Genomic DNA, 14,125 nt, shown 5'->3' on the forward strand with positions numbered 1-14,125 from the left:
CTTTCAGTGGCCAAATTACGGTTTTTGCAAATAACTAAAATAGTTGCGAGAATGTGAACATTTCGCTTCTTCAAATTCTCTACATTTTGTGGGGACTTTGAGAGCTACTTGCAATCGTCTGTTTCTGCACCTTCAGTCATTACTGCTGGCCCAATCTCACGCCTGCGGCAGCTTTTCTCGCTTTCGTACGTCCCAATAAATCGACAGCACACTCTTAGACTTGTACTCCCCGTCAAATAATGCCCACATGGCAGTTGCCTACCTCAATGAGGCAGGTAGAGCACAACCATGGTAAGACGCCAGAACTCACCCGACGGACATGTGCTGCCCTGCTAAGCTATGTCACTAGCACAAGTACCACCAGTTCAGTAAACACAGAGAGGCACGCAGTTATGGGATCACTGCATACTATGTCATGACATGAGCATCAATAAGCAAGCACAATCAACAAGAAAAGTAGAAAGACCATGAAAGCAGATTTAGAATTTTATCTCTTGCAACTTCACATAGCAGTAACGGTTAAATAATAATAATAATCTGATAAGGATAATAAAGCACCCCCATCCTGCTCATAATTTTCTGCATCCAGCCTAAAACCTCTACTGCAAAAAATAACTTAAAAAATGTCGCTTTTATCGTGCATTTAATTTTTCTGGCAATTGCACACAACAATGCGATGTGCCCTACCTCTGAGAAGGGTTGTTCTCGCTCCACGACGCTGCGCACGGCCTCTAGAGGGCCTCTGCACGAGGTCAGCACGTCCCAGTCGGGCAGTGGCAGCACGCACAGCACGGGCATGCGAAACCGCAGGTCTGACAGCAGTAGTTTCACCAGGGCTTGCAGCTGGACAGACAAACGCCACGCCGCTGCCCGTAAGCCACTCTGATGTAAAGCTAAAGGCATGGTGCCCGCATGCAAGACCTCAGCTCTGCTGTGTCAGCGTAAACGCAGTGCACGAGGGCAGCACTGTTATCCAGCTGAGGTTGAGTTTATTGCTAGCTATTGGTGGCGCTGTTCTGGCGTTATCATCAGTGCAGCTACGTCCATTGCAAGAACAAGGCCATGTCTCTCCAATTAGCCCTGTCCTGTGACAGCTGCGGCCACCTTAACCCTGCGAACTTCTTAATTTTATCCGCCCACCTAACCTTCTGCTGCCCCCTGCTATGCTTGCCTTCTCTTGGAATCCACTCCGTTACCCTTAAGGACCAGCGGTTATCTTGCCTTCGTATTACATGTCCTGCCCAATTCCACTTCTTTTAGTTGATTTCAGCTCTGATCTGACCCATTCTGCTTACTTCCTGTCTCTTTAGAGTTACACCAACCATTCTCCTTTCCACAGATTACTGTGCTGTCCTCAATTTAATTTCCAGTCTTTTCGTCAACCGCCATGTTTCTGCTTTGCATTGCACTATACTGCCAAAATTGCTGCGCCGTGGTAACAATATTATAAATTCACACCTGTCACCAACTGTGGAAATGCAAGCACAAAATGCTGGTTCACGCCTTGCATGAGATGATGGATAAAGGCAAGGCCACACAGTTTGAGTGAAAGAGCGGGCAATTCAGCTAAATAATGAAACAGCAAAAGACGACAGGAGTGTGCATGCCAAGACACAGGGGGGCGGGGGGGTGGTTCTCACCCTCCTTACAAAGTGCCCCAAAGTTTTCAAAAATCATGAGGCCCAATAATGCACTGCACCTTGCCAGATGAAGGCACCACAGTGATGCTTCTCAGTAATGGGCACTTCAATAAGCAAACATGAGCCCAAAGGATAGGTCCACTAAAGGGACATGGAATAGCACTTGAATGCAGCACATTTCCATCAGCAACAGAACAAGCACAAGCGTCATTTTGATTTGAAAAATGAACCAGTGCAGTAGCCCCACCCCTCAGCTTAATGATGATAGTTACGAGTGATCAAGATTTGGCTACATGCAACATAAATACTCTTGAAAGTAGAATATTGGACAGCCGTCGCCGTAGCTCAGTTAGTAGAGCACCGGGCGCAAAATTCGGAGGCTGCAGGTTCAGATCTTACCGGCCGCATGTGGTCGTTTTTCTTCTCTTTTCTGATCAATTATCTTGCACAGCAATAATATACTTACGCTATTATTTCCCACTGATCAACACCACAAATAGAAAAAAAAGAGAAACGGCCCTTCTAAGCTACTTGGTTTCGGTCACTGTTCGTTTCCTTCATGTGTGTGTCCCCTCTTGGTGAGGAAGATTGTAAATTTTTTTCGAGAATTCTTCAATGGGCCAGGCAACCAGGCAGAGCCCCATTAACAAAGAGATGCTAAAAAAAAAGTACATCCACTAACAACACCTTGTGGTGGCAAATGCTAGCCACATGGTGATACTAGCAAGAAAACTGCTAGGTGTACTAAAAGCTCCTCTGCATGTGTTGAAACAGCGCAATTAGTTGCTACGAAGTAAAAAATTACCATCACGGAAGATGTACAGGGTGCCTATTCTACCATCCAACAGGTGTTGCCAACATATGACTGTTGAGCCATCTGTGACAATACAGTGCCATGCTAGAGTGTGGTGCTTTCACTTCTGCTTTACACCTTCCTAATCCCTTCATAGGCAACAAGAACGCAACACCACCTCGTTCGATCTAGCATCGCAAGCCTTACCTCCCAGCCAAGAGCAATGTTGTCGTCGTCCACAAACGGCGCCAGGGCATTGATAATGACAGGCAGGTTTCTTCCCGCCTCCTGGAAAGGAGCAAGCAAGGCTAACCTGAGCAGGCAAACTCAACCAGGCACCTCTTGAGTTTTGTGCAAACATAGAATCTTGCCGTCTCCCATAAGTAAAGTGGGCATGGCACAAAAACCTCGCTCTGGCTGTCGATACGCTTCAGAGGAAAACAGTGTCAGGTGGTGCCACCTGTATTACACGGTGGTAAGGTGATCCCCTTGTGTTAGGCAAAGCAAGAAGAAAAACATCGGAATGAATCTGGAGAGTCAGTCGGGAATTACCATAGTTTGGTCTATCCTGGACAAGCCCCCCCGTGTCATGGTGGTAGGCCTAGTTTATTGAAGTAGGTGTTGCCACCTGTGCTTTCATGCCGTACCATGATAATTGCTTTCCTTTGCAATGTCTTTATTCAGCTATGATTCCAAAAGACACTCATGTCTGGCTCCCATACCTTCCTTCTTACTTTACCTGGAACCAAGGAAGCCCCTTTTCGCCCTTTTTCCAGTGGTGCCAGTTAACAGCAGGTAACAATGAAGACAGGTGGGCTTGCTAGGCAGGTTACATCAGAAATCTACATGTTTTACTCAGCTGCACTACCTAAGCAGACTCAGGTTATGGTATGGAGGACATCGCTGAACACACCGATCATAGAATACACAACACAAGACAGCCCTTAGTGCTACCTAAAAGTGGGAATTTTGAAGTGTATCAGGTTTAAAGAACACCGATAATGCCACTTACATGACTAGCCCATCTGGAATGTCATGCCAGATGCATTCGGTATTAATACCACCTCGTCAAAAATTTATGGAAGACCAAGCCTCCACTGCATATCTAGCCTGATGAAATTTGAAGGTGACACCTTTAAGTTTAACCCACTTGAATTAGCCCTAACAAAGTTTACTGGGGCAAGAACGCTGAAAAAAAAAAAAAAAAACAGGAGCTTAGCTAGCCACTTGGTTCCTCTATTGAACGCCACCATTTTTACAGACAAGGCTTATTCATTTTGTGCGGACGAAATAAAAGCAGCAACCGTAGAACTGGGTTGCACCGTACACTCAGGATATGTACGTATCACAAGATAGGCAGCCATCTTTAGTCTAATATGTGCATACAGGATGAATGACATCGAAATAATTCTGGTGCTTAACTTGTAACTCATTCTGGTGCCGGTGAGCATATCTGAAGGGGGAAAAGTAGAAATTATCGATTCATGCAGAAAAATACTTTGCCAAGATCAGGTGCCGCACCTTGTACATGTGGGGCACTGCAGCCTCGTACAGCTGGTGCAGTGCACGTGCCACCAGGCATGTGCTGCGCCTCTCATTCGTGCCGACCGCTGTCCCCTGGGTCCTGTTGGGGTGTGGACATTGGCTGCATTTATTAACTTTTTTCTGGCCCAATCACAATTCTTCTGGATTTCACGCCCACGTGAATTCTTATTCCTTATTCATGCATCACTCCGTAACAGTGGGATACAGCACTAATTAAAAAGAGCAAGTTTTCATTTTTGCAACAAAATCACATTTCTGACAGCCTGTTTGACTATATTCTTAACAAAGGAGAGTTTGAAAACAGGTTTTTCCTCGTTCGGGATTTCTGCGTTTCTCAAGCATATTCATTTCTGTCACTTAAAATAAAACCCGACAGAAAGCAGCAGTGAGAAAAAGAGGAAAAATAAAGGCACTTGGTCCCTTGAAAAATAAAGTGACAGTGTCAAGGCCGCAAAGATGGAAAAAAAAAAGTTAAAAAAAAATGAGCCAATATGATGCCTCCTCTAAACATGGGGGAAAATTTGACCTAAGCTTCGACACGGCAGGGCTCGGCACGAAATGGTGAGGCCACTCACGGGAGCCGTCGCAGCAGCTGCAGCGTCAGCGTGCGTAGCACGTAGCATTCGGAGCCCTTGAGGTTGGCCAGGGAGGGTGCCACCAGGCCAGCCAGGTGGGTCAAGGCGCCAAGGGGACAGGGCTCTTCGCCACGGGCACCCCTGCCCTGCAGCCCCTGGAGCACCAGTTGCAGCCCATCCTGGAAAAAGAAGAGAGGACGCAAGGGGCACATGAACCTATGTGGGCGTTGATACAAAACTCCCAGCCCAAAAAGTACGAGTGCATGAATACTGAAATTTTCGGATATGAAGTGAATACCAATATGAAGAAAAAAATGGCTTCTAATATTAAATCAAATATCTGTAGAGTACGAAAAAAATATTTAAGAGACAGATGAACAGGCAAATGTTGCCCTTATTTTCTTCAAAATAGTCTACCGTCTTTGCTACCGAAATAAACAGAACTAGTCTGGCTCGGCACCATACTCACAAAGCACTGATATACAAAGAAATGTATACTGCTTGATTAGACCGCATAACAGTACGCAACCTGTAAAGTGGTCACGCAAAATGAGTAACATAATGAAATCCATGAGCTGACACACGACAAGCAGCTAAAGACAACATGAATGGTAGTAAAACCTAATTAGTTTGGACTTCAAGGGACCAGAAGAAGTGCCTAAACTACTCAAGGCTGGTTTTTTATAAAACAACCCTCTCAAAAATAAAAGAAAAACTGAAAATGTGAAAATGCGGTAAAACCGTGTAGGAAAGCTTCATGCACAGACAGCGATAAAAGAATGTGCAGTTTTGGCGTGCTGGCAGAACTAAGCGAGGATAATGCACACTGGCGTCAGCCATCGGTGCAGGCATTAAGTATGCAACATATTATGGAACAACCAAACAGATAAAGAGACTGCGCACTTTCGCACTGTGACCGTTCGAAGTGGTTGGCCAGCCATCTTGTCTGCATCACTTGTGATACGTGGGAAAACCAACTTTCAAAATTTCACGAGGTCCAAGACCAATGCTGTTTGAATGTGACTGGTCCACGAGACAAACGACCTAGAATAAAGTGAAGACGATGTCACTGCACTGTTTTCCTGACAAATTTGAACTTGATCTTCATATAGTTTAATACTGTGCTTTGACAACAGTCACATTTATGAAATTCAACACGGTATCTGATTGCTGCCGAGTATTAAAAATTCTCGAATATCAATTCACTGAACTGAAAGTGAACCGAATAACAAATATATTTGATTTGCATTCAAAACTTCTAACATTCGCTAATGAGCTAATGCATAGTGTTGCTGGCATAATGCTCTAAAATCTTATATCCCCACGGTTTGTCTTGGGCAGCACAAGATGACAAACAGTACCAGTTGAGATGCAAGAGAACACTGTCCTTTGGAGCCACAAGCGCAGTGATGGTTGCTCACCCGCTTACGAAGAAGGGCGTCCATGAGCGAGGCGGTGCCTGTGAGAGCGCAGCATCTCTTCTCCAGGCGCAGCAGGGTCGCCTTCACCTGGCTGTCACTCAGGCACGGAGGGTACACCTCACGCCTGTTGGGCGATCAAGTACACAGCAGAGGTCAAGAACCCCCACAGATTTGCAGGTAAAAAAATGGCCGTCGAGTTGTTAGTTAGGCCAAATGCAAATTAGGTGCACCAGCACTGTGTGGCCTTCATTTTGCATTGTCTATAGTGGTTATGCTTGTTATTCCTGATATTGCTGTGGCTAAAGTGTATATCAAGTGTATTCTGTGTGTATTTGCATGGCATGGGTGAAGCACGTTGTCGGCGGTGTTGTGGGCGGAAAAACAGGTGGCCCGCTTGCCACCAAGGTCACGCGACCTTGTGATGTGTATATACACCAGGGCAGGCTGTCCACAACCGGATAAACAGGTTTCAGGATTCAGACAAACATCACCAAAATCGGCGAGTGGGGGCCTTAGTACTATGCATTAAAAAATGAATAACTTCTTTGCATGCCAAAGCAACACCTGGGTAGAACAAGCGGTTACCCAAGATGCCATTAGGTACACGGCACAATTTTTACTGCCACTGCTAATGTTGCTTCGCAGCTGCATGCTAGCAGGTGCAAGGCAGTTTACCGAGATATCATGACAGCAGGCTAATGTGGTTGGTTGCAGGGTCTCCTTCGAAGGCCGTCCATCCCTTCATCCTCGAGGTGCATCTGAATATAGCTGAGTGCCTTTCATGCGGAAGTATACTTGAGTAAACTGATTGCTGTATTGGAACATGGATAGAAGATAAAGTGAAAAAAAAAGAACTCATGAAGCTTTCACTATCCTTCTCAGCAATGAATAAGTCACAAGGTAGCTGCGGACAGAATTCTTGTTCCCAAGCTGACCCGAATCGCACAACTACAGATGGCACACTAGCAAGACGAACTGTGAACAGTTGGTGTGGGATGCGCTGGGTCACATCCGAATTTCGGGACCCAGGTTTAGATGATGCAGTTTATAAATAATCAAGCCATAAAATGCCTGATCAAATTTTTTTTAAAAGTTTAAAACATTAAGTCCGCTGATGAAGAGTGGTCCAAAATAGAATACAACCTAAAAAAAAAAGGCAGTTGGTAACATAGGACCACGGTTTGTGGCGTCCTGTATTATTTCGCTGACCAACCACAACAGAAAACGTAATCAGCTTTTTAACACCAGACCATATTAAGCAAGCCAGGCATCAAAGTTGTAGAGCTTATAAATTTTTTTCTTGAGATTAGCTTCTTTAGCAGGATGTTCTTGCGGGCTAAATTGGTTCATAGTTTCTAAAAGGTTAAAACTGCGCAAAAGACGAGGTGGCGTTTTACGAGTTCCTTGTTGTCTATGTCCTCGTCTTTCACACAGTTTTAACCTTTCATCAGCTTCTTGTACAGGTAATAAGAAAAGTTTGAACAGTGGACTATTTTTGTAGTGGAGGAATTCTGTGCGGTGATCCTGGATGTGGGCAGAGCTTCACTTCAAACTTAAGCTGTATCCGACTATAGCATATAATATAGGCTAAATTTGTTTCACATAAATGCTTCATGCAAACCAAGTTGAAACTGAAAAAAAAAAAAAAGGAATTTCCTTCTCAGGTGTCAGTGAGAGAGAAATAGGAATTTCGAAATTAAAGGTGCTTGATTTAAAGGGTTCTTTGCTGTAAACGGGAGTTTCCTGTGCAAGTACAATTAGGCCTCTCTGCATGACCAAAAAAATATTAATGTGGAGAAATGGGATCAGGCCATTTAGTTGCATGGTCAGAATGGCCCCTGCAAGCGCAGTGCTCAGGAGGCCTTTGCTGTGGGGTGGGCATAACCTGGCCGAGGATGATGACATTATGGGAACGGATCATGCCACAGCTGTAAAAATAAATAAATAAATAAATAAATAAATAAATAAATAAATAAAGAAAGAAAGAAAGAAAACCCTCGACTCACTTTGCATGGCCAGGCAGGCTGCATGCCAGCTGCAGCACAGACACCAGCACTTCAGCGGTGCGGTCCATCAGCACCTGCTCGACAGCCTGCATTGTGAAAACAGCACCCCTGCACTCAAAGCCTGTTGGGTGGATTAAAGGGACACTGAGAAGAACCCTGTGATGACCCCCATAATGCGCAGGTCCACACGGGACGGAGAGGCAAAGAGACACCGTATGGCTCAGTTTAAACAAACAGGTATATTCAATAATTACACATGATTAAGGTTATACATCAGAGGCTGGGGCGTCCGAGCTTACGTGCCGACGACTTCACTTCATGGGGGCGATGGAGTGGCTCCGGAGTTGGGCTCGAGCGGTTGCTGGCAGAAGCTGCACGCCGTCGGGCTTCGGCGCTGAAGGCCCTCTTCGCTAACGATGTCGTCCTGAGCGTGGATGCAGTAGAATTTCAATAGTCGTCCGTTTCTTCGAGGATGGATCACAAACCCTTCCTCTAGTGTCGTTCGGCTTGGAAGATGAACAGGAGGCGAGCTTGTAGATGATGACAGCAGAGCATAATTTTACAACAGAACAAACTTTGCACTACTTTACTCATCGACCGGGCAGGTTAGTGCCTAAGTAGCATCACATTACATGCTAAGCATGGAGCCCCAGCTCAGACTGGACTGCATCCGTTTACATGTGCTTTTAAGCACTTGATTAACAAAGGACTAAGGGCGGTCATTTCCAGTGGCCCGCCCAAAGCATCAATTCTCCAATCCAAAATAACATGCGAGATGGGGACCACCCCTTGGGTTGGGCTTAGCCTCGAACCTAGAGTCTGTTAACAATACAAACTAAATAAACAACAAAAACGCCACCACTCTCTCTCAAGTGAGAGTATACACAGGCTCTCTCTTCGGAGCTAATTCACTAGCGCCTGTCTTTCCGCCATGACAGGTGTCCGTCGCGGCCCTTCTGGGAAGCTGTGGGTGCCTTCCCGGCGATAGCCCACGACAAAGGGGGGGGGGGGGGAGGGAAAGAATGTCGTCTTCGCGGTAACGCATAGCGTCGGCTGTGGTACGGCGCGCTCTGGCCCGCTGACAGCTCCCTTGTCCTGGAATGTAACCGGAAATTGGGGAGGATAAAGCCTGTTTCCCCGGGGCGGCGGCGGGTCCGGTTTTTCTGGTCGTCACTCAAAGAGCATGGCTGGGTAATTGATGATGCCGCTGTCACGGGTCTCCGTCTACGCCGCGCCGTCGAACGTGGATCCTCGTAGCACACACGGAATGTCACACTCGCTCACCCTCCAGAAGAATGTTCTCCGAACATTTGAGTCCACGCAGCTCCCCTTGTCTTTCTGAATCGCCTCGCACAGTGCGTCCGACAAAACACTTTTCGCTGCACTCAACACCACTGCACAACACCAATGCCTCCGCTGTCATAACTGGCGTCTCCAGGGGCAGCACTGATCTTCTTTTACAGAAAAACATGAAACTCAGCACCCAAGCCTCTCCTTTCTAGTCCAAACTGGACGAAATAAATTTACCACAGTTACAAAGGAGCTCCCACTTCTAGCACGATCGCGGCACAGACAAAAATATAGATAACGAAAGGAAGTAGGGCAGGTTCTGCATGCGCTCCGCATGCTCTCCTGTGAAGGTGTTACTTAATGACAGAAAGGTTTTACTACCAACTCCGATAACTTAACACATAAGCACATAGCAATGTTATGAGCTGTGGCATTACACAATTCTAACCAGTTCAAAACTCCGCTCTGTTTACGCCATTAGTCCGACTTAGCTTTCCGATTTCGCAGCGGATATCGGCCTTCATGAGTCATACTAAGTAAGTCTGTGCCCCTTTGTCTGCTTTGGGACTCGCGAGGGCTCGTGGCAGGAGCCTCTCCTGGCGTTATCTGCGCGGCAACCTCGCGCGCTTCTTCTTCTAGCAATGCATGAAGTAAATCCGGTGGCATTCTGGCCGTCACCTCTGGCGCCTGCCGAACAAATGCAGGAGAGGGCGTTTCTTGCGAACTATCTGCGCGCTCCGCTTCACTTCTGTCCCCATCAAAATCCGCGCTTTCCCTTTCCTCATTTCGTGAATACTGAACCGGTGCCGACTTGAGGCGATTTGCGTGTATCCTTATCAAGCGCCGGTTCACGTCTCGGACTCTGAAGTTTACCGGAGAAAGCTTCTCGACAACCTCGCACGGTCCTCTCCACTTCGTCTGGAACTTACGAGCTAGCCCAATCTGCCTTTGGCAGTTTTCAATGTACACGCTGTCCCCCACATTAAACGGCGCGTCTCTAGCACTGCGATCGTGCACCTCCTTCCTGCGCTTCGCCGCTTTCTTTAAGGCCTCCTTTGCGATGTCCCTCGCCACTTGCAAGCGCGATTCTAGCTCCACCTTATAGTCGTCCAGTGAAGCGTATGGGACACGACGGGGGCCCTCTGGCACTTCACTAGGCTGGTCCGGGTCTCGGCCGTAGAGAAGAAAGAATGGCGATTCGCCCGTGCTCTCGTGTGCTGCGGAATTGTAGGCAAACATTGCATACGGGAGCCACAAGTCCCAGTCCCGCTGGTCGCGCGAAACAAAATGCGACAGGAACCCGGCCACGGTTTGGTTCAGTCGCTCCACCGCGCCGTTGCAAGCCGGATGGTACGGTGTTGTCTGCTTCTTAGCGATCTTAAGCAGCTCGCAAACTCTCCTCATTAGCTGCGACACGAAGTTCGTTCCCCGATCTGTCAAGAGTTGCCTCGGGGGTCCATGTCGGAGCACGATCTGTTCGACAAATGCTCTTGCAACCGTGTCTGCCTTCTGATCTGGGAGTGCTACCGCTTCCGCGTATTTTGAAAGGTGGTCGACAAATACTAAAATGTACTTGTTTCCGGAAGTGGTCGTGGGTAATGGGCCCATTATGTCCATACCTGTCCGCTCGAAGGGAGCCGAAACCTCAGGGAACGGCTGAATTGGAGCTGGTCTTCGTCCCTTGGGTGTTTTTCTTTCGAGACAGGAATGACACTTCGCACAGTAGTCTCTAACATCCTGTCGCATGCCACTCCAAAAGTACAAACGCTCCACACGCCTGCGTGTCTTCGCTACGCCAAAATGACCGGCGCATGGCGCATCGTGAAACGCGCGAAGAACCCTTTCTGTCCACGACCGAGGTATGACGACTCTCTCCCAAGCGGTTTTCTCTGGTCTCCCTTTCCTGGTTGGCCTCGTGCGCCGACACAGGGTGCCGTCTTTGTCAATGAAATAACCTAGCTGTTCGGGGTGAGACGGTGCGCCCTCTAAGCTTTCGATTATTCGCTTCAGGTCAGGATCTTTGCACTGCTCTGTGCGTAATTCGGCGGGGTCGACTACGGGGACAAACTCTTCTATAGCTGCCACGGCAGCTGTGCGGCTGAGTGCATCAGCATTCAGATGTGTCTTTCCTGACTTGTGCTCAACTTCAAAGCAGTATTCCTGCAGGTGTAGATTCCATCTAGCGAGTCGCGAGCTAGGGTCCCTGACACTCATCACCCATTTCAGAGGATGGCAGTCTGTGACTAGCTTGAATTTGCGGCCGTAAAGGTAGCATCTGAAGTGCTTTACTGCCCAGACAACGGCGAGGCACTCCCTTTCCGTAGCTCCGTACTTTTGCTCTGTGGGGCTCAGCTGTCGGCTAGCAAAAGCAACGGGATGTTCTTTGCCCTCGATAACCTGAGATAGCACGGCACCAACTGCGAACTTTGACGCATCTGTGGCCATAACGAAGGGCAAATTAAAATCCGGGTGGCGCAACAGCGGTGCACTCATTAGCTTCCTTTTCAGGGCCCCAAAAGCATTCTCCGCGTTTTCGTCCCAGCGAAAGGCGACATTTTTGGCTGTTAAGGCGGTGAGCGGCTTAGCGAGCTTGGCGAACTCCTCTATGTGCCTTCGGTAGTAACCGATCAGGCCGAGAAACTGCCGGACCTGGCGGACGCTAGTCGGGGATGGAAAATCCGAGACACACCTTAGTTTCTCAGGGTCCGGTCGCACGCCGTCAGCTGAAACAACGTGCCCGAGGTATTTCACCTCGTTTTTGAGGAATTGGCACTTAGAGGGCTTCAGCTTGAGACCCGCTGCTCTTAGTCGCACCAAAACCTGCTCAATATCGCGCAAATGGTTATCAAAACTGTCACTGTATATGATAATGTCATCCATATACACGAAGCACAGCCTCCCCAGAAGACCTGCCAGGATAACATCAGCGGTTCTCTGCCAGACAGCAGGGCTGTTGGCCAGACCCATCGGCATTCTTTTCCATTCATAGTGCCCTGAGGGCGTGTTGAATGCCGTTTTCTCGGCATCTGCCGGATCCATTGCTATCTGCCAGAATCCCGCCGCCATGTCCACTACCGTGAAGTACCTGGCAGAGCCCAGCTGAGAAAGCGTCTCCTGTATATTGGGGATGGGGTATGGATCGATGCGAGTTACGGCATTTAGTTTGCGGTAGTCCACTACCAATCGATACGAGCCATCTGGCTTTTCCACCAATAGTGCTGGTGCTCCCCAGGGTGACTTTGAGTGTTCGACAATGCCGCGATCAATCAGGTCCTGCACCTGCCGCTCCATCTCCTCACGTTGGGAGTAAGGAATCCTGTACGCACGCTGGTAAACGGGCGATGAAGTGCCGGTTTCTATCCTGTGCTTTATAACGCCACAGCAGCCCAAATCCAGGTTGGACGCGGCGAATACCTCCGAGTAGTCGTTCAGCAAACCAGCCAGAGCCTCCCTCTCCCTGGATTTTACGTGAGAAAGATCGAACGACACCTTTGGAGCAGCCGAAGGACTAGCATGCTCTACAGTTGCGAGTACCGTATCGGTGGGCTCACGTTGCTCTATCGCAGAGGTGAAGAAAGCCAATGTTTTGTTCTTGGGAAGGCTCAGTGGCTGCTGGCTACAGTTAACCACACGTAGCGGCACTCTGTGGGCGTCATTAACTGTCACGAGGCACGCGGCTGCCTTCAGGCCATTGCTGAGAGAGTCGACCGGCTCAAGCACTCCCACGGCGCCGCTCTCTACATCTGAAGGCACAAACGTGTACAAAATGTGCTCCGACCAAGGAAGGACGACCGCCTCCTCGACCAGCCGGACGGCAACCCGCGAATATACCTTCTCCAATGATCCCACTGTTTGACGGGTGTCAATATCGGTAATGCGAATCTCAGCCCCTCTCCTGTTCAAAAACGGAACTTTTGAGCCGCCCGCATTAACCTCTTCATCAGAGAATGAGACTACTACCTTCCCTTTTCTCAAAAAATCCTGCCCTAATATACCTGACACTCCGCTTGGCAGAGACACCGTGTCCGGGCATACGTAGCAGGGGTGCTCCAATGCAATTCCGCCGAGAGAGAAGTGTAACCGGTAGAGTCCACTTATGCCAAGAGGATCCCCCGTTATGCCTACAAATTTGGTTGCCATACCACCAGACGCTTCCAACACCTCGCGGTCCCCCTTCCTTCGAAGCGTGTTAAAACTGCTCTCCTTAAGCAATGTCACCTTTGACCCCGTATCTATCAAGAATTCCATACAACAACCATTTAACTTGCAATGCACAACAGGGCATGCCTTGTCGGCCACACAAACTACCACCACCTCATCATCTACTGCTCCCTCCCCACGCTCCTCAGGCTGGGGAGGACTAACTAGTTTTTTGACTCGGTATCTGGAGCCCCGCTGTAGGCTTGCTTAGGGCATGTCTCGCCTGCTTCTCTTTGTGGCTCCCCACGGCGCACGTTTTGGCAGAACCTGGCGATGTGTCCGCGACCCTGGCAAGCGAAGCATACGATTTCTTCAAAATCTCGCATACCGCGCCTGTAGCTTTGTGGCGGTCTCCGGTTTCCAGCGAATGAGCGCTGTTGAGCGCGCGCTTCAACCTGGTGTTCTACCTGCTGAGATAGCAGCTGTTCTAAGCGATCTAATCGCTCTGTCAAGAGAGCAACCTCAGGGTTGAGCACCGCTCTCTCTATGACGCGTACTCTCGCTGCGGCTGTCGTTAACGCCTCATTTCGTTCCTCATCCAATGCGGCCTCCACGGCTTGGTCGAAATTGCTCGGCTTGCGCGAGAGCACGAACCGGCGCACGGGGTCTTGCAGACCAGCCACGAACAAAGCGGTCATTTCCTCTTTAAGTAGTT

The 14,125-nt window shown here is 48.5% G+C and overlaps 1 protein-coding gene across 1 annotated transcript in view; it reads right to left on the reverse strand.

Moving 5' to 3' along the window:
• Positions 1-14,125, reverse strand: part of tefu (Serine/threonine-protein kinase tefu) — a 192,362-nt gene that overhangs the window by 81,365 nt on the left and 96,872 nt on the right. The window contains 6 exon segments of the mRNA XM_077642331.1: positions 688-843; positions 2,641-2,721; positions 3,955-4,057; positions 4,554-4,732; positions 5,975-6,098; positions 7,981-8,066. Coding sequence (XP_077498457.1) covers positions 688-843; positions 2,641-2,721; positions 3,955-4,057; positions 4,554-4,732; positions 5,975-6,098; positions 7,981-8,066 — 729 coding nt within the window.

This window comes from Amblyomma americanum, chromosome 11 (genome assembly GCF_052857255.1).
Source record: "Amblyomma americanum isolate KBUSLIRL-KWMA chromosome 11, ASM5285725v1, whole genome shotgun sequence".
Taxonomy (NCBI): Eukaryota; Metazoa; Arthropoda; class Arachnida; order Ixodida; family Ixodidae; genus Amblyomma; species Amblyomma americanum.